The sequence below is a fragment of the Protopterus annectens genome, chromosome 5.part1, assembly GCF_019279795.1.
Source record: "Protopterus annectens isolate FY-2018-M chromosome 5.part1, PAN1.0, whole genome shotgun sequence".
NCBI classification, from domain to species: Eukaryota; Metazoa; Chordata; order Ceratodontiformes; family Protopteridae; genus Protopterus; species Protopterus annectens.
In genome coordinates, this window is record NC_056736.1 from 747021801 (window position 1) to 747048349 (window position 26549).

The 26549-nt window shown below is 43.8% G+C and overlaps 1 protein-coding gene across 1 annotated transcript in view; it reads right to left on the reverse strand.

Moving 5' to 3' along the window:
• Nucleotides 1–26549, reverse strand: part of C2CD3 (C2 domain containing 3 centriole elongation regulator) — a 2415762-nt gene that overhangs the window by 1028013 nt on the left and 1361200 nt on the right. The window contains exon 22 of the mRNA XM_044072855.1: nucleotides 12489–12672. Coding sequence (XP_043928790.1) covers nucleotides 12489–12672 — 184 coding nt within the window. The remainder of the gene's footprint in view (nucleotides 1–12488; nucleotides 12673–26549) is intronic.

Consider the following 26549-nt stretch of genomic DNA (forward strand, 5'->3'; position numbering starts at 1 on the left):
TTAAGAACATGGGTGCCTCATAGCTTGGGGCCTTAAGAACATGGGTGCCCCATAGCTTGGGGCCTTAAGAACATGGGTGCCCCAGAGCTTGGGGCCTTCAGAACATGGGTGCCCCATAGCTTGGGGCTTTAAGAACATGGGTGCCCCCACAGAATGGGGCTTTAAGAACAAGGGTGCCCCATAGCTTGGGGCCTTCAGAACATCGGTGCCCCATAGTTTGGGGCCTTAAGAACATGGGTGCCCCATAGCTTGGGGCCTTATGAACATGGGTGCCCCATAGCTTGGGGCCTTAAGAACATGGGTCCCCAAGCATACACTTGGTTCCCGAACCTGTTCATTGTCCTAGTTCCCCTGAACCTGTTCATTGTCCTGGTTCCCTTACTGTCGGTTTTCTGGGAGACTGCCTCGCAGGTACTGGGCTCCTGCAATGGCCTCCTAGCTGCAGATCAATTAACTTATCGTCAGGAGAACTCACCCAAGACGTAGATTGTGTCAATCCATATGTTTCAAACAATACTTTTCCCAAGGGGGGGTGTCAACAAGCCATGATCCCCCTGCCACATTATTTCTAAGATTTCATCAAATTAGGTGCTTTCCAGAGGGTATTGTAAGGCTCTTCTCTCTCCCCATAGTCAGAATCAGAGGTGGGAGACTTTGATGGGGAGTCTAGGTGTGTTTTCTCTTACACTTACACTTTTTTTTAGAACATCAGAGGATGTGTCACCTGAATCCTCAGAGGACATTCTCTAAATTTGAGAACCTGGTTTGAGGCTAATGGAGCGATTCTGACCAGGGGATGCCTAATGAGAAGAAGAAGAAAAGTACAGTTTTGTACCTACCATAAATGTAGATGTCCGATAGGCATGCATCTGCAGTCCTTACAAATGGGTTGTCCTGTCGTCAGGCAGCCCTTCGGTCGGCCGGATTCCAAAGTCTGGGTCTGGCCTCGGCTGATGTCGCACTTCACCCGACGTCATAGCTGCAGTTATTCGGGTATAAAGGTATCAGCCGACGCCATCTTCCTCAGTGTTTCTTGCCCCAGATGCCAGGTGCCCTCTAAGAAGGCTAAATTTGGATAATTGCAAAAGTTTCCAAATAAGAGAGAGCAAACAAAAATAAACATGTATATACATATATACAAACAAATACACCATAATAGATTCCCCCAGCTAGCTAGAAGATGGGTAAATACCCTAGGAGTACCTCAGAGGGGAAGGAGGGTGGGTAATCCTGACTGCAGATGCATGCCTATCGGACATCTACATTTATGGTAGGTACAAAACTGTACTATGTCCTTCAAGGATGCATCTGCAGTCCTTACAAATGGGTAGAATACCATAGCCAAACTGGGGGAGGAGGAGTAATAAGATTATGGTGTAGTTAAGATCCCTTGCAAAACAGCAGTGGCAAAACCTGCTCGGGATCTGGAGTATAAGGGTAAATTATAATGCTTGGCAAATGTATGCACGGAGCTCCAAGTAGCAGCCTCTAAAATATCTTTGGTAGCCACTCCTCGTAAAAAAGCTGTGGTAGTGGCTGTAGCCCTTGTAGAGTGAGGTCTGATGTTTTCTGGAGTTTACTTCCCATGGTAAGAGTAACAAAATCTAATGCAATTTCCTATCCACTTAGAGATTGTCTGTTTTGAAATTGCTTTTCCTTCCTTTCCTGTTGCATATGCTACCAGTAGCTGGTCAGTTTTTCTATTGCTCTTGGTCCTGTCTAGGTAGTAACGTAATTGTCTATGAACATCCAAGGTATGCAACAGTCTTTCTCCCCTGTTCTGTGGATTGGGGAAGAATGTAGGCAGGTGGATAGCCTGGTTTAAAGATACTCTGGAGACCACCTTTGGCATAAAAGTAGGATTAGTTCTCATGGACACTCTATCTTGATGGAAGATCAGGAAGGGCTGTACTGCCATCAATGCCTGTAGTTCAGAAACCCTTCTTGCTGAAGTGATTGCAAGCAGGAAAGCAGTTTTCCATGATAAGTACTGTAATTCTGCTGTTGCTGCTGGCTCGAAAGGAGGGAGTGTCAACTTTTCTAACACAAAATTCAAGTCCCATGCTGGCAATGGTGGCTTCCTAGGTGGTTTTACATTTTTAATTCCTCTCAGAAACTGCCTGAGCAGAGGATGCAAAAAGACTGGAGGATCCAAGTTATATTCTGCTGAAATAGCTGATGCATGAATCTTAATGGAAGAATAGGACAGGCCATTGTGGAAGAGCTCTGCCAAGTATTCCAGGATGTTAGCTATGTTTACCAGTGACACATTTTCTCCTTTTGCAGTACTCCAAATGAGATACCTTTTCCATTTTGCTGAATAATTTTTTCTTGTTGAGGGTCTGCGAGCCTCCAAGATAATGTCTTTAACCCTTTGAGATAAATCTGGGTTATTTGGTCTTATGCAATGTTCCAGGCAGTCAGCTGCAGAGTTTTCAGGTTTGGATGCAGGGTTTTGAAGTTGTTCTGTGTTAACAGTAAGGGAACTAGGGGTAGAGGGCATATTTGTTCCCGAGACATACTCCTCAGTAATGGGTACCAATGCTGCCTTGGCCAGTCTGGAGCTATCAGGATGATCCTTGGACGGTCTTCTTTGATCTTCAATAGCACCTTGTGCATCAAAGGAAGAGGTGGGAATGCATATGCTGTCAGGTTTTTCCAACTGAAAGATAGGGAGTCCACTTTCCAAGCAAGTGGGTGGTATGTCCTCGTGCAGAATTTTTTCAGTTGGTGATTGTGTGGGGATGCAAATAAGTCTATTTCTGGTAGTCCCCATTTCCCTGTAATGGTTTTGAAGATGTCCGGATGCAGCATCCATTCGTGGGCATCCGTGGTAGTTCTGCTTAGGATGTCTGCTAGTATATTTTCTTTTCCTGGCACGAAAATCGCTTGCAGCTGAATGTTGAAGCTCAGGGCCACATTCCAGAGGTCCATTGCCATCCGGCATAGAGGGTATGAATGTGTGCCTCCCTGTTTGTTGATGTACCACATAACTGTGGTGTTGTCCGTCCTTATCAACAGTTGACCCTGTTGAAGAAATGGTCTGAATGTCTGAATTGCCAGTTTTACTGCCAGCATTTCCTTTTGATTTATGTGTAGGTTCAGCTGGTCTTGAGTCCATAAGCCTTGTATGCACTTGTCCAGCATGTGCGCCCCCCAACCGAGGTCTGAGGCGTCCGTTGTGATGGTCTGGCTTGGTTGAGTGCTGTGGAAGGGCAGTCCTTGGTTTGATTGACAGGCCTGAGCCCACCATTGGAATTCTTGCTTCAGGCATGGAATTATTGGAATTTGGGTTTCTAAGCTGTGCTTGTGCTGAGACCATAAATTCCTTAGGTACCACTGTAACTTTCTCATATGTAGTCTGGCATGTGGAATCAATATTATGCAGGATGCCATGTAACCCAGGGCTTGCAGGACTTTTCTTGCTGTTAGCTGGTTCTGCTTTGTTAATGCCATGAAGTAGAGAGGGAGTTGTTCCTGTTTTTCTATTGTTAGGAATGCCATTGTTTTGATGTGTCCAGCTCTGCACCGAAGAAGGTTATCCTTTGGGATGGTATCAGCCTTGACTTTTTTATATTGACTGTGTATCCCAGGGCTTGTAGAAGATGAATGACCCTTTCCAAATCTTTTGTTAACTTGTTTTTGTTGTCCGCTTGTAACAGGCAGTCGTCCAGGTAAGGGTAGATTTGAATTCCCTGAAGCCTGCAATGAGCAATTACTGATGCCAGGCATTTCGTGAATACTCTGGGCGCAGTAGATAAGCCAAAGGGCAATGCTGAGAATTGATAATGCTCTGATCCTGCAAGAAATCTGAGGTATCTTCTGCAATCTGGTCTTATGGGGACGTGCAGGTATGCCTCCTTGAGATCTAGAGTTACCAGCCAAGACTCCTTGCCCAGCATGGGAAGAAGCTGCTGTAGGGTCAGCATTTTGAATTTTGGAACAATGAGATATGTGTTTAAAGCGGACAGGTCGAGAATAGGTCTCCATTGGTTTTCTTTTCTTGGTACCAGGAAGAGTCTGGAGTAAAATCCTTGCCCTTGTTCCATAGATGGTACCTTTTCTACAGCTCTCATCCTTAGTAAGTGAGTTATTTGTTTTAGAGCTTCTGTCTTCTGATTTGGAGGTAGGTTTGGCATTCCTCTCTTCCTTGGTAGAGTATGGAAGTGAAACCTGTAACCTTGGTCTATTGTCTGTAAAATCCTGGCCCTGCCATTGAAATTGTTCCCTCATAGCATGCAAGGTTTCCCCAAAGGAAAATTCCTCAGGCGGAGAGGCAGAAGGAATGGACTCTTCAGCATCAGAGTCTTCATAAGGAGAAAAAGGGCCCTCCATTTGTCTCCTGTGATGTAATGCCAGTTTACTGAAAATAAGGCTAGCTTCCCGCCTAAGGGTGCTTCTAGTTGTTCCCTGGTAGGCGGTGCCAGAGCCAAGTCACTGTGATTGTCCTGTGGAAGTGGTGGTGGCTGGGTCTGTGGCTGTACCTCGCTGGTTGTTAGCCTGCCACTGACGTCCCCTGTAGGCACCTCTGGATTGACCCCTGCCTCTTGAGCGCCTATTCCTGCCTCTTTGAGCTCTGGAGGTTTCTGGAAAGGACCAATTCTTGGAAGGCCAGTTCCTGCTAAACCTTGGAGGTTGGACCTGCAAAAAATCCTTGACTGTCTGGACAGATTTTGCTTTCTCTTCCACCTTCTTCAGCACCTGCTGTGCAGGAGAGCCAAACAAACTGAGCTTATCCATGGGAGCATCTAGGAGCTTTGATTTAACATGGTCTGGTACTTTCGGCCGAAGGAAGAACCGTGGACTCGGTTTCAGCCGAAACCGAGACACTCGCGGTTGGCTTAACCGCGGTTTCGGTCCTTTTCCTTGCGCTTTTTAGACTTTTTCTGACATCGGCTGAGGCAAGAAAGAGCCCCCAACGGGGTACTTAGCTTTTTAGAAGTCTTCGGTAGTAGTAATCTCTGGTTCTGACCGACCGGCACTTGCTAACAGCTTCTGCTTCGGGCGCCACGTGGCAAGAAAGACTGGGGAAGATGGCGTCGGCTGATACCTTTATACCCGAATAACTGCAGCTATGACGTCAGGTGAAGTGCGACATCAGCCGAGGCCAGACCCAGACTTTGGAATCCGGCCGACCGAAGGGCTGCCTGACAACAGGACAACCCATTTGTAAGGACTGCAGATGCATCCTTGAAGGACATCTAGAAGGGGGCCATAGGGTGGAACAATGACCAATGACATCCACTCATTTGAGTGAAGAAATGATCTTCCAAACACCTGAAAGGCCAAACAAACCTTCAGTGGATCCAAACAGACTGCTCCAGCTGATGAATCCAACCCTCCCTTTGGTGAATGAGATACTGCCAAGAAAAGAACCTCGAAACCTGAGATGGTAGTAGCCTAGGATGAGAGAATCAGCACAGAGGAGGACTTCAAAGGCACATGTTTCTGGCACCAACACATCTGAGGGCACAGTAGAAGACAACAACCTGAACCCTCAGGACCGAGACTCAATTGGATCTGAAGAAGCAAAGGTTGAATGAGTCAGAACAATATTCCCCGGAGCAGAAGAAACATGGAATGTAGACCCCTGGGCCAAAGGATCTGGGAGGAACAATGGTTCCAAAATAACCTCAGCCAAATAGAGGGTCAGTGAGAAAGCTATGACGGGGGTCTTTGGATGGATCCAACCACCTTCGTGAAATGTCCCCCATCTCAATCTGGGTATCACAGGATCATAAGATCACAGGAGGTTACTAATGATCCATTGACCTGGAGGTCATTTCAAGCCTAGCAGATTCATCTCACTGTAATACTACAGATACTCTAGTCAATACCCAGGACTGTATTTAGTAATGACTGCCCATGGTGAGGAGGGTTAGGGGGACTATCCCAGGTAAGAATTTATGGTGCCCCATCTACATGTCCAGGTTCCTTTTGAACAGTGTCATAGAGGTGCTCTGCTTGACATGATTTGGTGGCCTACTCCAAAGACACGGCAGTCACTGGGAGACAAATCTGTCCCTCCAGTATATCCTATTCAAGTTGCTGGCCATATTTAGGCTCCAGGAACAAATAGCTCTAGTCCTATTTGATTTACGGATGTGCAGCAAATTCATTAGGTTTGGGTCGGAGATTGCTCTGTAAGCCAGGCATAAGTGTCCCCTAAGAAGTCTATACAATACTGAGTACAGCAACACGGACTTTAGTTGGTTTGTGAAAGGCACGTGCTACAGTCCCTTAATCATCTTACTTAGAGACCTCTGTGGTCTCTCCAATTGCTGCAGGTGCTTTGTACGGTACATGCTGAAAGAGGCATTATACTCCGTTATGGGCCTTAGTGACAAGTACAGAGGGATTATAACCTCCTTTGTTACAGAGGTGATGCTTTTGCTAATCAGGTGCACTACGTAGAAAACCTTCCTTACTACAGTAGATGCATGGTGGTCAAAGTTCAGGTCGCATTCGACTTGTGAGCCCTGATGTCTTACCACTTTGTAGGTACACAGGGTACTGTTGCTAATATGATAGTGTGAAGGGACATTGTTTTTATAGAGTGGAATGATGATGCATTTCTTTGCAGTTTGAGACTGTAACTAAGACATCAGTCGTTGGTCTTTGCATTCAGTTTGAGACTGTGGCCAAGACACCAGTCATTGGTCTGTGGAAGAGCTTCCTGAAGTACACCGACATGATTTGGGGATTCAGTAATTGTTGAGAGAATAGAAATAACCCTACTTCACAATGCTGACGCTCACAAATAAACTCACAGAGCTTTCAGATATAAATCCTTCATCAGTGTGATAGAATAACATTCCCAAAAAAACACAGTACTTATGTTAAAAATTCAAACACATGACACAACCTAACCAATCATAAATCAAGACTAAATTATAAAATCAACATATTTCTATTCCATATAAAAAACATTAAAAGCTCTACTTTCTTTCAAAAAATGACTATCAAATTACCCCTTAAAACATATTTATATACCTAAAAATTGTTGTTTACGCTTCAATACCAGTTTAATTGTAAGCGATTTATTAGGACTAGGAAAATAATTAGCCTCCATACGAAGTATCCACTCATATTCTTTAACGTCTCACATATCGTTCATGTCACCACCCCTTAAACTTTTTTGTAATAGCTCTGTAACCCTAAAAGTAAAAACATGATGAGCGCAATTTTCAAGTGTTTAGCCAATGCACTGGTCATTAAACACCTACGCAGCTCTGATTTATGCTCAACAATCCTTTCCTTAAGCTTTCTAACTGACTCTCCTACATAAAGACCAGCACAACTCTTACACATAGCTAAATAAACAACAAGAGATGTATTATAAGTAGCAGTACAAGGAAAACTCAATTTCCTAGACATAACAGGATGTATAAATTCATTTAAAGTACATATGTCATTACAACAAGAACAACTGTAGCATGGGAAAGTCCCTTTCTTATTAAAATGAGCATATTGTTTCTATTCATACTGAAATCCTTATAACAACACCACCTTTTAAGACTCAAGCAATTTTTATATGCAAAAGATGGTCTATCACCTACCCATGAATTCAATATAGGAAGTGCTTTCAAAATAATCGCCATTTCTAATAACCTGTTCGACTGCCTGACTACATCAACTATATGTAGTCAGATAACGTAATTGTCTACAGTCCCCAGTAGTATCAATGTGCTCATTAGGTATATTCGCAGCTGCAAAATACGGCTCGGCTCTACTTTGTCTTAAGTTCAACACTGCATTGTTAGCAGCATGCAAAGAATCTAAACTACAGCCCCTTTCCCGATATTCATGTCATTTCAATCTGTTTATTACACTCCAGCTCATCAGTATTCAGCCGACCTGTACGCATACATTAGCTCTTCACAATACCTTTAAATGTACGGCCTGCATGCATGCTCTTCCTATTAGCATAAACAGCCTTGTTACAAATACTTGTACAGATCGTAGCGCTATCATATTCCGATTTTACATCCAGCAAACTGATTTCATTTTTTGAACAATTCATCTCAAACTTCAAAAAATGAGTTGTCTGATTTATAAAAGATACAAACTCAGCTAACTTATTCTGGTGTCCCCGCCATACCAAAAAAAAAACATCATCCATTAATCATTTGTAAAAGGTTATTTTTGAACTATATTTGTCTGGCCCATTATAAATGTATAAATCCTCCCATTTACTCAATGTTAAGTTAGCATAAGTATTTAGAATGGCAGTGTCCATTGCAGTGTCAGACACTTGATGGTATAGTTGTTTATTAAAAATAAAAATATTATTAATGGGTCAGAGGATGCCTTGTATGTCAGACACCGGTCACCTCTTAGCAGTCTGTAGGATACAGAGTATAGTGACAGGCTTTGAGTTGGTCCATGTAGGATATGTTGTTCAGGCCTTGTATCCTTTGAGTAAGGTGCCTCTGAAGGTGTTACAGTTACATGCATACAAATATTTCAAGCACAGGCATTAAAGTCCTTCTAGCTTGTCACTATACCAAAACACTTGTTCCCATAATAAGTGCCCAGGCTGTTCTTAAAATATTTAAACTAGTACCTGCTTTAATGTAATTTGGTAGTGTGTTCCAAGCATCAGCTACTCTGTCAGAGAACCAGTTAGTGCACTTCTCATTCGTATAGAACCTTCTACATAGGTTGTCTGATGATTGTGTAGTACTTTTTGATAACCCCAAACATTCCCAGGGGTAGTTGTCCCTAAATTCCCTTTATACCTGAATAGGATCTCCTCTTAAATATCTGTAAGAGACGCTGTACAAGTTCAGATATTTTAGTAAGCTTCGCTTACTGAAGTTCAGATATTTTAGTCTTTCACAATAACTTAAATTTTCACATCCATGGATGCCCTTGGTATATTTCCGCTGTACTCTTTCCAGTTTATTCATGCTTGTTTTCTTATAGTGTTTCCATATTGTTAATCCATACTCAAGTTTGGGTCTAATGCAACTATCAAACAATGACAATTATTTTTGATTTCTTAGACTTTATAAATCTTTTTATACAACATATAGTTCTACAACTATTATTAACCAACTGGTTGATATGATTAGAAAAACTCATAGCTGAATCTACCCATATACCCAGGTCCTTAAATGAGTCTACAGTTTCAATCGCTGTGTACTGCATTAAATATTCACCTTTTAGTTTATGTCTCCCAAATCTCATATGCTTAGTTTTTGATGTACTTATCAACATATTATTCTCCTGTGCCTAAATGGTTTACTCAAGTTATTTTGCAGACATGCCTTATCTGTAACACATGTAATCAGTTTACCCAATTTCAGGTCATCTGCATATAGACTGTAGAACACCTCAGATGAATAAGTTAGGTCTGAAGGATACAATCTAAACAAGTAAGGGCCTGGTACAGAGCCCTGTGGGACACCCTGACTGTAACCAAGGATTTCATCTGTCCAGTTGCTGTATGATACTTGCCATGTCCTATTTGTAAGCCATGCAGATATCCATCTTGCCAAGAGTACATCAATACCTAGTTGTACTAATTTATTGATCAGTGTTTTGTGTATGACACCTTCAAATGCTGAAGTTAAATATATATAAATCCCATCACAGCACAATTTTTCATTCATAGCCGTTATTATATTATAAAACATCATGTTACAGGTGGTACTAGATCTATTTTCAACATATGCATGCTGATATATGGTTTCAAGTTCCAACCTAGACAATAACGTATCCAGTATTACCTTCTCCATTATTTTTCCACAACATGAAAGTAGACTTAAGGGTCTGTATGACTCTGGTTTTGTCCTACTCCCCTTTCCCTTAAAGACAGGTTTAATCAGTGCATGTCTCCAATCTTGAGGAATCTCCCCATATTTATATGACCTAGTGAATAACAGATATAATGGTTGTTGCATGTGTCATACAGATACATGCCAAAGGGGGCATTATAGTCTATCATTGGCTTAATGAGGGCTGAGTAAAGAGGGACAATGATCTCCCTAGATCTGGGCACAATCCCTTGGTTTATAAGCTATGCAAAATAGAAAGACCTTCTTACAGCACCAGAAATGTTGGTCAAAAGTTAGGTCACTGTTCACATAAGTACCCAAATCATGAAAAAATGGGTCAACTGTTAGGGATGTATTGTCAATTTGGTAGTTCCCTGGGGTAGAGGACTTCCCAAAGGATACAATAATGCATTTTTTCTGGCATTCAGTTTCACTCCATGATTTTTGCACCAGTTAATTTTTGGGATAAATATTCCTGCAGGAGAGCCAAGTCATTTGGGGATTCAATAACTGCTCCTAGCTTGCAGTCTGTAAACCAAGTCAGTCACAACCTTTTGATACTGGCTTTTATTTCAGAAAAGTAGATGCCACACAGAGGCGATCCCAGTAAAGAACCGTGGAGGACTCCACTGCTGATGATTCTTGTGGAGGTAACTCTGACTACTATGATTACTTGTGTCCCATCTGTGAACTAGCTGGCAATACAGTAGGTGACACTGGGGTTTATTACCAGTTTATTTAGGTTTTCTAATATGCCTGAGTGGGGAATTGTGTCAAAAGCTTTGGCCAGGTCAAGGTACGTGGTGTGTACTATTTTGCCTTCATACATTCCTTTAGTGACCTTTTCAAAAAAAATCCATCAGGTTAAGCATGACCTGCCCTTGAATCTAAACTGAGGTGGGTCCAGTGTTTGGAGGTTGCCTATGTCGTGATCGATTCATTCCATGAAAAGTCTTCCATGGCTTTTCATATGAGGGTGGTCAAACGTATGGGTCTGTGGAAGGTCCTCACTTAAGCAGGGGAATGACTATAGCTGTTCTCCATTCATTTGGTACAAAACCTCTACGGAGGCTGAGATTGAACAATGCTTTTAGGGGTGTGGCTAAATTGTGCTTCATGTTGTTAGGGGTGTGGCTAAACTGTGCTTCATGCTATTTAAAATGCTTCCAGGAACCATTGAGACAGTATCTTTAGCTTTTCACAGCACTTTTAGGAGTTGGTCTTGTATGATAGCCGGAGGTGAGCCAGTTTCATGTATATCATGAGAGGCACATGAAAGGGAGGGAGGGGGTTAAGTTAGAGCTAAATTTGTCTCATGAGAATTTTGATTTCAGTGATAAGCCAATGACATTTCTGGCCTCACTGCCTTCTACATACACAAGGGAAAAAAAAGTTCTGGATAGCCAAAAGGGAATCAATGGTGTATAACAAGGCACTTTCAAGGTAATCAATTTGGTAAATGGGGAACCATTTGATAGAATTCATATGAGAATCAAGCACAGTCACTTCATGTGGATGGAAAGGTTGCTCAATCAATATTTGAGGTGTAGGTTTTACTGCTCTGAAGGACCAATGGGACAGCATTGGGCAGTGGTCACTTGGGATGTTTTGAAGAATTTTACCAATAATGCATCAATGTGCCAAGTTGTTAAAACTTAGATCAAGCGTACAATGCTTTCCTCTTTTGAGGTTGGGCTGGGTCGGCTAATTTCTAACTTGCTCCAGGTTAAGGTGTTACAATAGCTTCTTCACCTGTTTGGCTTCATGTCCATTAGCATCCAAGTTAAGTCTTCAAAACATGAATGCCTGAAGACATAACTAACTGTGCATGTATTTGCCTAATTATTTCCTAAGGTTCCAATTTTTTGCCACACTCTACAATGCATTTTGAAACTTTCTCCTCAACCTCTGTTAAAATTGTGTTTTCAAATTCAGACTTCCCTAAAATCAAATGCAGTCAATCAACAAGTTAGGGCAACCAAAGTGTGTAGCAGTCTTACTGCCCTGATGCTAAATGTTAGGGTGTTACTTTAGGAAGACCATGATATGTAAAGGACATACACAATTATACTTTCATGTTTCCCTACAAAGCATCCATCTTAAACTCAGATTTTCTTAACAGGTATCTGTTTTTCAGGGGTTCCTATTACGTGATCGCAGACGAATTCTGTCAAATTCATCTTGATTGAACGTAAAAGAACAAAAAGGCAAAATAGCAAAGTGGCTTTTAAACAAATTCTTTCCCTGGGAAAGAATTTGTTTGGTAGCTTCTGTTACTTTGCCATTTTCAGCACTGTAGTGCGATCTCGGAGTTGGTATATTTAAGTAGGGGGGGTGTGGGGGGCACAGCCCCCCCACTTTATGTAATGTTTTAAAGTTTATTTTTTATTTTAATTTTTTTTTTGGAACAGCTATTGCTCTGAGGTTTTGACATTGTACGCTTTCGCTTACATGGGGTTGATTAATCATTCGCTTTTTTAAGAGTTCAATGATGTAATATACACCTGTTTTTCATTAATCATGTAAAACTAAACACCAAACCCAAAGGAGGTATAAGACAAAAATCCACAAAATAACATCCACAGAAGGCACTGGAGTCACAGAAATATGTATTTCCTTGACTGGAGTGACTTCTGTAGATGTTATTTTGTGGAATCATGTAAAAGTACTGACTGATGTCTTCAAAATAAACAATTCAGTTCTCACCTGCACCAGACTTCAAATGGTATTCCTCCTCCTCCTTTAAGACCCCGCTTGGCACAAGCGCTCAGAAGCAGCCTCTGTACCGGAACATCCGCTGGAACAATAAGGCTGTGACTCTGATAATCACTAAACACTGGGTCCGGGACACACAGAGTAGTAGCAGTTCGAAAAGGTTTCAACTGGATTCCTACAAGTGAGGGAAAAATATTTATTTGTTTCACATTGAAATCACATAAGTCGAAATGAGAGGTTCTTTAACTCAGAGAACTGGCAAGAAAAAAAAACAGGTACATGAAAAATGAAAAAAAAAAAAACTACAGAAGGTAAAAATGCAAAAACTATCCATATCAGCATATAAAGTGCAAGTAAGATATAGACAATTTCTAAAATGCTGTCATTAAAAACAGTTTACAGCTTAAAATTTTATTTATTTATTTATTTTATTTTATTTAACATTTGTTGACCGGGAATGTCCGACTAGGTTCCACAGAGCCTGTTTTCAGTGGAGGCCTGGGGAGAAATGCTCCAGATGCATGTCTTTGGAATGTCTTTGGAAAAATTCAAAGCGAAACAAGTGGACACACTGCAAAAACAGAAAGGTACACCAATAAAGGGTTTACTAGGTGAAAAAAAATCAAAGAAAAAAAAAAGCAATGAAATACATAAAGAAATCAATTTGATACTGGTACACAAAATGTGAAAATAACCCGGTGGCCATGTTAACAGTAATTCAAACAAAACACTGACATTATACAGCGGCTGTGTAACGGAATGAAGATGGTCAAACGTAAGAAGCAGAAAGTGTAACAAGAACTACTTAGGGTACTATAAGAAAAGGAGGTTAAGTGGCCCATCATTTTGGAGGAGAGTAAGGATACACAAGACCAAATGGAGAAGTGTTAGGCTGGGCCTTGCACCATAACTTAAAAACAGAAAGAGCGTAACCAGAAAACAACAGAAGTCCAAACTGGATGCGAAGCTGAGATGACTTTTCAGTGAGGAAAACCAGCAGGCAAAACATTTACTGCACTTTGGGCTATCAGACGCAGGGCCTCATGCAAAAAAAAAAAAAAAATATATATATATATATATAAATATATATATATATATATATATATATATAAATAAGACTTACCATATTCAACACAGATAATCACAGTCAAGTTTTACTCGTTTGTCAATTAGATAACTAGACTGGGTGACATTACAGTTTTCAACAAGTCAGGACTAATAGTGAAACACGTTTTGTTCCACTCATGCGAAAAGTCTGGCAGTAAGGAGCAGAGCAGTGAACTGGTCCAACAGAGATACCTGCCCCTCACCATAGGAGGCTATCCGTGTTGCATGGCTGCCTGGGTGGGGAATGAAGTGCATGATCCCACTCATATCCTTCCAGACTCAGCAGCACAAGTGACACTTAAGAATATAATCCTGCCCTAACCTCTTACATGGATGACCATCTACTCTCCAGTAAGTGTCAGCAAGTGGTGGGGCATACCAACTCTCGGGATGAGCGAACTGATGTCAGTCATTTGGGACCTCCCTCCCCCTCCCAGTTACTGTATATGAGTCACGTGAGATGTAATCAAAACTTAGCCATCCAGCATTGCTTTGTTTCCTACGCATGGTCCTTCCCAATCTGAATCTCCACAAGCTAGAACTAAACAAAGGAAGTACTGAAAATGAATGAATGCAAACAGAATTAAACACTGAATATGACTACAGCTCCTTTGTGTGTCAAAAAGAATATTAAGAAAAAAAATCACTGTAAACGTCCTGCTTTTCACTGTTGTAGTATTCCTTACTAAAAGGATATCCTACCGAGAACAGTCATACATCCTGCCTATCACACCAAAGCCTTGAGCTGTTCCAGGTGCCATTCATCAGACGTATGGCCTACATCCCAGATGTAAGGTACATAAGAGACAGACGAGTGCCTAATCCTCAGATCTGAATTGCTCTAGGAGAACCAGAGCAACTAGCAATGAAAAGAAAAAAGGCACGTCTGCATACAGAAAGAGGAGAAAGAATGACCTCTCGGCCAGAGAGCAGAGAATGGGGAAGGGATGGAACAGTGCAGCACTGAAAAGTAGGACATCTATGTACTATTTCCTTCTCTATCACCGTTGTAGTATTCCTTACTAAAGGGAGAATACAAAAGCTACTGCAGAGTTTGGGAGGAGGAAGCAACAGAACAGCCCTCAAAAAGAAAAAGAAATGAAATCCAGCTGTGGCCCTAGAAAATTCATCTGACTTATAGTGTTTAGTAAACGTACGTACACCAGCTTCCAAAATGGATGAGTACTAGTACCCAAGACCATGTGTGTGGCAGTCCTACACTTACACCTTTTGCCACTAGCATCCAGAAGAGCCAACAGTCCGGTAGAATGAGTATGAACTGAAGAACGCTTCTTCCCATGAACAAAATAATAAAAGGAATGTCTTAGAAATCCAAGAGGAGAAACAGCTAAACTCAAAGTCTTGGCATGAAAGGAAACAAAAAGTTGCTTAGATTTCCTAACATAATCATCCACCACTATTCTGAGATGGAGAGAAAAAGGAATGAAGATGAATTGACTGATTTAAGAACAAGTCACTGACCACCTTCACATAAAAGAACTACTGTGAAGCGAAACTCTTGTCTTTGAAAAAAAAATCAGAAAAGGGGGGAACTGCCAAGAGGGCCTGGCGTTCAGAAACTCTAAGCAGAAGTAAGAGCCACCAGCAAAAGTCTTCCAAGTACAGAACTGCAGAGAAGTAGGTTCAAAAGTAAGTTGAGTCAAATTTTCTAGAACAAAATTAAAATCCAAAGAAGGTGGAATGGGCTTTCTTGGAGGCCTGATATTAAGGATGCTTTTCAAAAAAAATTTTAACTACAAATCTAGAAGAAAGGGGAGGATTTAAAGACAGAAAAGCAGAAACGGATGACAAATGAGATTTAACAGATAAGTGAACTCAGCAACTCACACAGAGAGAGAAGAGCAGGAATATCTGCTAAAAGAGGGTCCTGTTCATTCTTGTGACATCAAATAGAAGAGCTTTTCCACTTAGCAACATATAATTTTCCAGTAGAGGTTTTTCTGGCATTTTGTAAAACCTGAAGCACACCCACAGAAAACTGGTAGCAAATCAAAACCCAGAGTATGGCGAGCAGAGAAGGGTAAACACATCAGCCCTGGTTCTCTATGCGAGGATCCATCCTATGAGGTAAGCTATGATGATTGCCCCTGGCCAGATGAAGGGTTGACCAATGCCATCTGGGCTAAAAGGGAGTCATTAACAAGATTTTGGGCTTGTCCCACATGATTCGATGTAGGACCCTAGTAACAGAGGAAGAAAGGGATAAGCATACAGGACATCCCTTTACAAGAAAAAGACATGGCATCCACTTTCCAAACCAGAAGGGGATGCAAAAAAAAAAATCTGCTTAAGGAGTACCCTACTGATGGATAATGTCCAAGAAGACCTCATTGCAAAGTACCCATTTGTGGCATGGTTGTGTGCCACTAAGTCGTGTTCTATGGGAACGTAAACTGCCTGAAGGGTCAAATGATGGCTGACACCAAATTCCCAAACAAGAGCTAGTAAGCAAAGAATGTATGCCGTTGTGCCCCCTTGCTTGTTTATATACCACAATGAAAGTGGTATTTTGTCTGTAAAAATCCTGAGAGGACCTGCAGCCCAGAGGGAATGCAGGGTTGAAAAGTTGAAAGCAGTGCTCTCATCTCTTTTATGTTGATATGATTCTCCACTTGTTGTGGGAATTAGACACCCTGGACCTGGCTTGGAAGAAGTCCCCCGACCCAGATTTGAAGCTCCTGTGTACAGTTCCCGAGTGGAGGAAGGAGCTCAAAAGGGCAGGCCTAGATTCAGAGATAACTGAAGAATCTACCACAGAGAAAAGACAACAGAGGAATGGGAAATTCCAGAGGATGACAATGCTGAAGCAAATCTGCCTTTAGATATCATTGAGGCTTCCATATACGGAGCCTGGCAAAAGGAACCATAGGAAGGCTGGAAGTCATGTACCCCAGGGCTTGTAGAAATTCTGCTGCAGACACCACCTGTAAAGAAAGAAAGAAGTGACTGGAAAAAATGCTGTCAAGAATTTGACTATGGGAGGATGAAGAAAAGCCAATACAGGTAAGGTCTGATTCCTGCACAACAGGAAATTTGATCCTGTGAAGAAGGCAGAACAGATCTTTTGAGACTGAGTGTAAACACCACTCTGTGAAGCAGAAACATGGTAAATTTGAGACTTTCCTGCTAAACGGCTTAAATTGTAAGGTCATCCAGATAGACAAAAATCTGGACACCATCGATTCTGTAGCATGCTCTGCCCAAATCCATCATTTGGTGAAGATCCTCAGTGCTGTGGAAAGACCAAAAGGCAAAGCAGAGAATTGACAATGTGAGGAAGAAACAGAGAACCGTATAAAGTTCCTGAAAAGAGGGTGAACAGGAATGTGGAGATAAGCCTCCTTCAGGTCCAGAGAAACCAGACAGGCCTGAGTGAGCAGCAAGATAAACGGGGATTGGAGAGAACATTCTGAAAGAGGGGACTCTGAGAAAAGTTTTGAATAAGGACAGATCCAGAATGGACTTCCAAGAACCCTTCTTCCTGGGAAGCAAGAATATTCTGGAATAAAACCTTCTAAATCTTTGGGAGAGAGCAGCAGGTTAAACAGTTCCTTGAGCTTAAAGGTCCTGAAGAAGATGTGATGAGGAAAGTGAGGAAGCTGGGAAGGTGGAGGCTGAGAAATTCCTAGAAAGGATGCAAGGGTTTCCCAAACCATAAAGGAATCTTTTTTTTTATTCTAGAAATAACCCAGGAATCCGTGGTGAACTGCTGTCAGATAGGAAAAGAAAGAACTAACTGGAGAGACAGAGGAATCTAACCAACGGAAATGATGAATACCAAACAGAGGCAGCCATGTCAAGGAAAGAAGACTTGTGAGTTCTAGAATCCTGAACAGGCTCATCAGGAAACAACCTTTTAAAAGCTCTATTGCCCCTTATGGGATATTTCTGCTGCCCACACACAAAGGAAGACTTAGAAGGATAATTCCTTTGAAACTTGGAGACAAAGGAAAGAAAAACCTGTTTTGAGTTCTGCATAACCTTCTCTTTATCCTGAAAAGTTTTAAAAAAAACTCCATAGCAGCAGAACCAGACAGACTTTATGTTAGAGAGAATCCAACAATGTGTCCTCTACATCTTCAGGAAGAGACTACAACTTAAGCCAGGGGTATCCTTCATATAACAGACCCCGACACAGCTGCCCGAGAAGAGCATGAGCAGCATCACCTGGTCATATGGATGTGGACTTTACAGCTTTGAAGGCCAGGCTGGACAAAGTGTATACTTTTTCCTATACCTGTCCACAGCCCTGCTGTCCTTGTCAAAGAGGAGAAGTTTAGAAAAAGGCCATAATTTGGAAGGTCTGACAGTAGAAAGAGAAATGGCTGCAGGGTCAGAGGAAAGATTCTTATTTAAGAACTTTTGAGCCTCATGCACCTTGTAAAACCTGCCAGGTTTCTTAGCAGCAGGACCCAGGAGCCTCAGGAGCAAAAGACAAGGTGTCCAGAAAGGCTTCCAACACAAATGGAGACTGCAAAAGGACTGGGAGAGTCCATATGTAAAATGGCATAATACCTCTTGTGGACCTCAAACATTTTGAACTTCCCACTGAAAGTGTTCCGTTTTTACTGTTGTAAGCAAAAGAAATGTCCTCAACATGAGAAACCAGACAAAGAGCATCATTATCCTTGGACCAGAAAGCAAGAGGGGAGGGATTTGAGAAGAATATGCTAAGGACTCTTCCCAGAATCCAATTCATAGGTTCATACTAGGCTTTCTGCCCTATGACATTTATAAGCCTAGCCAGAGTGTGTTTGGCTTTCGCCACCCATTTTAAATTAATTTTGCTATGCCCTTTTTCGAGGTTAGTATACTGTGCCTCTGTTTAACAGTGACACAGAAGTGATACCCAGGGTAAACCTATGATCTCCCATCCACTCATCAAGATTCCTCTTGAAAAGAGTCAATGAGGGACTCTGCCTAACCTGGACTGGGATTTTATTCCAGAGTGAAGGGAGCCTCTGGGTTATGAATCTGTCCCTCCAGCACATCCTATTTATTTCAGTGCTGAGGTTCAAGTCTCTTGAGCACGTAGCTCGATAGGATTTGGATTTTCTGAGGTGTAGCATGTCCATTAATTTCGGGTTGGACATGGCTTTATAAGTCAGGCACAGATCGCCTCTGAGCAGGCAGTATGCCACTGAGTAGAGCTGGAGTTTCTTTAACTGGGCAGCATATGGCATCTGTCTGAGCCCTTTGATCCTCTTGGTGAGGCACTTTTGGTGTCTTTCCAGTTGCTGCAGGTGTCTGGTAAGGTACATCCCAAAAGGGGCATTGTACTCAATTATGGGCCTGATGAGGGATGAGTAAAGAGGCACGATGACCTCCCCTGATCTAGATGTGAATCCCTTCATGATTAGGTGGGCTATATAAAATGTTTTTCTAACCACTTTGGCCACGTGGTTGTCGAATGAGAGATTGCTATCAACTTGGGTCCCCAGGTCCCTAATTACGTCTTCTGTACTTAATGGATTACCATCTATGTGGTAATTTGTGGGCACTTTGTTTTTGCCAAAGGGGATGACTATACACTTTTTAGCGTTTAGCTTGAGGCCATGGCTCTGGCACCAGTTGTCTGTTTCTATGAGGCCCTTTTGGAGGATGCTTGTGTCGGCTGGAGAGTCGATTATGGCACCCAGTTTGCAGTCATCTGCGAACTTGGTCAGCCACAGTCCTTCCGTGTTGGCCTGTACCTCCAAGAAATATATACTGAACAAGAGAGGTCCCAGGACTGAGCCTTGCGGGATGCCACTTGTAACTGGTTTGGAGTCTGACATGGCTCCAGCAATTCTAACCATGTGGGTTTTGTCCTTGAGCCAGTTTGCAACCCATCTAGTGACATAGGGGTTTATATTTAAGCTGGTGAGCTTATCTATAATACCCGAGTGGGGTATTGTATCGAAGGCTTTTGCGAGGTCCAGGTAGGCTGTGTGGACCACCTTCCCCTCATCAATGACCTTGGTGACGGTTTCAAAGAAATCAACCAGGTTTAAGAGGCAGGATCTGCCCTTAACAAAGCCGAGCTGGGTAGGATCCAGTGTCTGTACATCCCCAATATCTTTATTTATGAGGTCCATGATGATCCTTTCCATAGCTTTGCAGACCAAGCTAGTCAGGCTTATGGGGCGATAGTTTCCAGGATCCGTTGAGGCACCACCTTTGTGGAGAGGGACCACTGTTGCTGTACGCCACTTTTTGGGTACATATCCTGTAGTAAGGCTGAGATTGAACAGTAGTTTTATGTTTGGGTTTAGCTCTTCTTGTAGTTCATGTAGGACGCAGCCCGGGACACCGTCTGGTCCCATTGATGCTGTGTTTTTTGCTTTGGAGAGGGCAGCTCTTACCTGAGCATCTGAGATGTCAGGGGGGCAGCACTCTGCTGGGATAGATATTTGCCCTTTTTGTGGGGGGGGGGAGTTTGCGCTGAACCTGTCAGCTAGGATGTTGGCAATGTCCGTGGGTTTGGTGTATTTTTTTGTCATTTTGGACTAATTCTGAGCATATCTGGGAATTCCCACCCAGGTTCCTAACATAACTAAAGAAAGCCTTGTGATTATCCTTAGTGTCCTGTGCATTTTTTCTCTTGAAGCTGGCCTTAGCCGATTTTATGAGTGCCCGTAGTTTTTTGCTAATACTGATCAGAGATGCCTTCCCTTTTTGGGATTTTGCTCTATCATGTATCCCCATTTCTTTGTTATCATGCTGAAGACTTGTGGATCCAGTTTCCACTCGTGGGTATCCGTGAGGTTTCTGCTTAGTTCGTCTGCCAGAGTATTTTTCTTTCCTGGCAGGAATTGTGCTTGCAGGTGTACTTGATAAGCCAAAGCTGTGTCCCACAAAGTCATGGCTTGTCTGCAGAGGGGGTAGGAATGTGTGCCTCCCTGCTTGTTTATGTACCACATGACTGTAGTATTGTCCGTCCTTATCAGTAGTTGTCTTAGATGAAGTAAATCCTTGAAAGTTGCCAGGGCATTCTGAACAGCCAGCATCTCTTTTTGATTGATATGAAGATGCATTTGGCTTGTGGGCCATGTGCCCTGAATACATTTTCCTGCCATGTGTGCCACCCAGGCATAATCTGATGCATCTGTTATTGACTGCCTGGCTGTGGGTAGGGTGAAAGGCTGTCCCTTGTTGTGGTGACAGGCCTGTGACCACCATCGAAACTCCTGTTACAAGGAAGGAATGAGGGTAATAAGAAGTTATGTACCAACCATAACGTTCCATGTTAGTTGTCTTCTTCTTGCCTTCTTTCTTGCTGGTTGGGTTCAGAGCCGACTCTCAGGGAAAGGGTGGGAAGTCCATGGGGCCAATCGTGAACTACAGCGTCTCTGGGGGAGTGTCCAGGAAGAGGGAAGAGAGTGAAGAAACTGTCGCACTTGTTGTTGAGAGGAGTTGCAAAAAGGTCGCAGCAAGGCTGACCCTATTTGCAGAAGATTCTGTCCGCTACTGTCCGGTTCAGAGACCATTCGTGAGGCATGAGAATAGCTCTGCTTAACCTGTCCGCTATGACGTTGGACTTCCCAGGGATGTACGTTGCTGTCAGAAACCGTTGAGAGGAGATCGCCCACTGCCATAGTCTGAGTGCTTCTCAACATAAGGGATATGACTTGGTTCCGCCCTGCTTGTTGATGTACCACATTACAGACATATTGTCTGTCTGAATTGCAATGGTCCCAGTGGGTAGAGTTCTGAAGAGCTTGCAACACTACAAGCACCGCCCTCATCTCCAAGACGTTTATGTGCAAGTGGTACTCGTGGGGTTGCCAGGTGCCCTGGACAGTCCTGCCCTGAAAATGAAGGCATCCGTGGTCACAGTGGCAACTGGAGGAGGAAGGACAAATGGTCTGCCCAGGGGTACTGATGGAGAGACCATCCACCAAGCCAAGTGGTCTTTGCATGACTGTGTGATTATTATCTTGTGAGACAAAGGAAGTTGCTGAAAGGACCATTGGGTGAAAAGCATCCACTGGAGAATCCTCATGTGAAAATGAGACAGGGGAACTAATATAATTGCTGCTGCCATGAGACCTAAGGTTTTTAGGATGAATCTGGCCTGAATCTTTCTGCATCCTAATAATACCTGTACATGTCGGCGAATGTCTGCCACTCTGTCTACTGGAAGTCTTGCGGACAGATCTTTCGTATTTAATCTTGTGCCTATAAAGGTTAAAGACTGACAAGGCAACAATGCAGACTTTTCGAAATTTATTGAGACACCTAGGTTGGAGCATGTTTGGATGGTATAATCCCTGGCTCTCAGCAATTGATGTCTGGTGGTAGCAGTAAGGAGCCAGTTGTCTAGATATGGAAACACCCGGATTCCTTGCCATCTCAGGTGAGTGGTTACCACTGCCATGCATTTGGTGAACACCCTGGGGGCTGTGGTGAGACCAAAGGGCAGGGCTCTGAACTGGTAATGACTGGCTCCCAGCCGGAAGCGGAGAAACCTTCTGGAACGCCTGTCCATTTTGATGTAGTAGTATGCATCCTGAAGATCTATGGAGCACATCCAATTGTCCTGACCCAAAAAGGGTAGAATGGACTGAAGCGTGACCATCCGGAACTTCGTTCTTTGAACAGACTTGTTCAGTCTGCTGAGATTCAAAATGGGTCTCCAGTCCCCTGTCTTTTTTGGTACCAAAAATAACTTTGAGTAAATTCCGGATCCTTGCTGCTCTGCTGGGACTTGTTGGATGGCCCGTTTTTTTAGCAGTCTTGAAATTTCTTGTACTGCCTGTTCCCTTAGACTGGGTGGAACATCTGGGATGGGGTTGTTTGATTTTAAGGGAGTGTGGACAAACGGGATTTTGTAACCTCCGGATATGATAGATTGTACCCATCTGTCTCGAGTAATGAGACACCAGTCTTCTGGGTACAGAGACAACCTTCCCCTGACTGCCTCCAAAGGCGGACAGCCGTGCAGCCCCTCAGGGGTGCTGGAAGGGCTGGTCAGAGAAAGATTCTCTGCTGCCATGATTCTGCAGACCCCCTTTGACCCGCGGGCGGCATCTATTGTTGTTCCCTCCTCTGCCTCTGGAGGGAAACTCGCCACGTGTGTCAGGCACGGCTCCCTGGGGTTTCCGGAACCAGATCTTCCCACTCTTCTGACCCTTAGGGTATGGTCTACAGGGAGTGGAAAAACGGACACCCACGGCAGAGAGAGTCTTGCCTGCCTGCTCACACCTGGTAAGTGTATCTTTCACCTGAGGTCCAAACAGAGCCGAACCATCAAAAGGGGTGTTGGTGAAAGACGTCTTGAAGGGATCAGCGAAGTTACATAACCGCATCCAGGCATGTCTTCTCAAAGCAATGCCTGTGCCTGCGGCTCTACTCGCCCCATCAGCCGCATATGAAATGAGCTGCATGGAGGAGTTAACGATAGAATTAAGAGTCGCCAGCTGGGAGTTTATCTTGTCTTGAGCCCACGTAGCTGATGGATCTTGCAGGGTATCTCCTAGCTCCTTGAGGAGATCCCTCTGAAGACGGGTGAAGTGGCACAAATAATTCAGCGACCACATGGAGAAGGTCGCTGAGGAAAACATCTGCTTCCCGTATCTATCCATCGTCCTAGACTCTTTATTAGGGGGATGGACTGGTACAGAAGTGTCAGCCAACTCCTTTTTCTTGGCAGCTGCTACCACCATGGCATCAACGCGGACACATTTTGTCAGAAACTGTTTATCTTGAGGGGCCGTAATAAACTTAGTGGGCCTGCAGGGGGTTGGTTCCAGTGTGTCCGGAGCTGACCATGCCTTCCGAGCCACCACTTCCATTAATGGATCGAAAGGCGGAGACACCCAGGAGGTGGAGGGGCAAGAACCAAACGCATCCAAGTATACCGACTCATCCTCAGAAGGGTTAAGGGCAGACCAGTTCCCCCTCTGCTTAAGGATCTCAAGGATGTCTGAGAAAGAGACATCTACAGAGGGGGATCTTGGGGACCCTTCCGAATCCTCCAAGTCAGTATCTGACATGACCGACTCTGGGGAGTCAACATGTTTCCTCTTACATTTCCTCTTTCAAGGGGGCTCCTCTGAAATATCAGGGGAGGCCTCGGAAGAGGAAGATACACCCAGTCGGGTGACCTGGAGCGTTTGCCGCTTGGGGTCTGGAGGAGGGGCAGAGACCGAAGCAGGCACCCTGGGGGGAGGAGCTGAAAGGGCTGATCGAGGTGCAGACTCTGAAGTCAGCAAGCTCCTCATGACCTCGAAGGCACCCCTGTCTGGCAGAGAAGACGCCCCCCTCTCCGAGGAGACGGGAATCCTCTCCGGCACCGAAAGGGACGGCTCCGAGGCCGATGTAGGAGCCGAGCTTACCTGCGCCGAGGCTCAGAGAGGGAGAACGGGGTCGGACAAGGGTCCGATGCCACTCGCCCCCTCGGAGCCGACGAGGGAGACTCAGCGCCCAGATCCCTCTAAGGACAGAACCATTGAAGAGATCGGAGCCGACGAAGGAGCCGAAAGGGAAAGCATCGGTGCCAACGTTTCCGGGATCCGAGCCCCAACAAGCTCCAGCTCCGAAATGACAGGAGGAGTCGGAGGAGGAACTACTTCAGAAAAAGGAGCAGCCACAGCCTGATGAGGAGGGCTAGTTAACATTTTAGCCAGGGCTTGCGATTTGAGGAGTCTGCTAACCACCCTCTCCAAGTCATGATCGGACAGCCTCGAGGACCGAGAAGAGTGGGAGCTATGGCTCCGTTCAGACTGTAGCAAAGGTGATCCCGGAGCCGAGGGAATCGACTCCAGAGATGGCGACCTGGATCGCTTACGGCTCCCTGATGGCTCCGACACCAAGGTCGAAGCCGAGAGAGATTTTGATACTTTGGTTCCGGCCAGAACCGAAATTGAAGCAGATGCTCCACTTGGCGACTGCTCCGTACTGGGAGCCGACGGCTTGGTGGGCTTAGGGGTTTTCGATGGCTGAGACTTTGCTGGAGACCCCTCGGGTTTTAGTAACCCCTGAGAATTAACTTGTTCCTACACTCCTGCAGGACTCTCGGACTAAAGGCATGACATGCCGAGTAAGAGTCCTGCAGGTGTAGGGCACCCAAACAATAAACACAAGAAGTATGACTGTCCGTCAGAGACATTTTCTGACAGCACGAGTCACACTTCTTAAACCCTGATACCTTGGTATCCTTTGACATTTTATAGAAAAAAGGAATATCGAAGGATGAAATTTAGACTAGTGCAAAAACAAAACACACACACCCATACACACACACACTAGTCCCACACCTTCACACAAAAATTTTAAGGTAACTATACTAACAAAACTAAGAGACTATGATCTTAGACTACAAAGGCTAAACACTACTTCGTACTGAAAAACAATATAAAAGGGAAGGGGATAGCCTCTAACTCAAATGGCCTACTTAGGGAGATAGGGAGAGGGGGAGGGGAGAAACTCTCTAAGTAAAAATGAGTTTCCTAAGGGTCAGAAAATACAGAGAAAACTAAGACTAGTCTACAGTACTACCCTGATTTAACAAAAAAATTGAAAAATATACTCTAGAGTTTAACTACTAAAATTACAAAAGATTAATACGACCTGAGCCAGTGAAGCGCAACCTCATAGCTGAAGTGGCAAATGAGATCTGGGGGTCTAGCACCAGGCATTGTGGGATATAGGGAGGCCTCGAGCCAGTAAGTAGCGCTCGAGCTTTAGAAAATGGCCGAGTCAACCAGCAAGAATGAAGGCAAGAGAGACAACTTAACATTTAATGTTTCCAGGCTGTGGCAATGTTGAGTCCAAACACTTTTTAGATACCACTGCAGTTTCCTCATATGCAGTCTGGCATATGGAATTAGCAGAATGCAGGATGCCATGAAGCCCAAAGCCTGCAGAATTTTTCTTGCAGATAACTGGGTCTTCGTTGCCAACATTTTGAAGTAAGAAGTCAGTTGCCTTTGTTTGTCTGGCGTGAGATAAGCCTTCTGGGCAGTTGTATTTAAGCTTGCACCAGGAATATTATCTCTTGAGAGGGTACTAGTTTTGATTTCTTTTCGTTTACTGTGTACCCTAGGCAAATTAATAATCTTTTTACAAACGCCAGATGCTTTAGTAGAATGTCCTTGTTCTCTGCTTGAATAAGGCAATCATCCAAGTAAGGGTATATATGAATTCCTCTTTGTCTACAAAATGCAATTACTGGTGCCAGGCATTTTGTGAAGTCCCTGGGCACCGTAGATAAGCCAAAGGTCAGTGCAGAGAATTGGTAGTGCATTGAGCCAGCTATGAATCTGAGGTATTTTCTGCAACATTGTCTGATTGGAACATGCAGGTATGCCTCTTTTAGGTCCAAAGTTACAAGCCAAGCCTTCTTGCCCAGCATGGGCAGAAGCTGCTGCAGAGTCAACATTTTGAATTTTGGAACATCCAGAAATGTATTTAGAATAGACAGATCCAGTATTGGTCTCCAGGCTTTGTCCTTTCTGGGTACCAAGAAAAGTCTTGAGTAAAATCCTTGTCCCTGCTCTTGCTGTGGTACTTGCTGAATGGCCCTCATGTCCATGAGGGATGAAACTTGTTTTTGTACCTCTGCCCATTGACTGTGTGGCAGGTCTGGCATACCTTTTGGCCTTGGCAGGGTGTGAAAATGGACCCCGTAGCCCTGGGACACTATATTCAAGACCCATTTGTCCTGGGTGATTATGTGCCAATTTTGAGAAAAAAGTGCTAGTTTTCCCCCTAAGGGGGCTGTCAAAAGATAAGTGCTTGGTGCTGGCAAAGGAAAGTCATGGGACTGTTTCCTGTATGGCTGTGATTTGTCTTCTCCGCTTTTGGAGGTAGAATCGCCCCACTGTTTGGGCCTGTATGAGCCCTGGGGCTGGGATCTGCCTCTTTGTCTGACACTGGAAAGGACCAATTCTTTGTAGGCCAGTTCCTGCTAAATCTGGGTGGCTGTACCTGTAAGAAAGC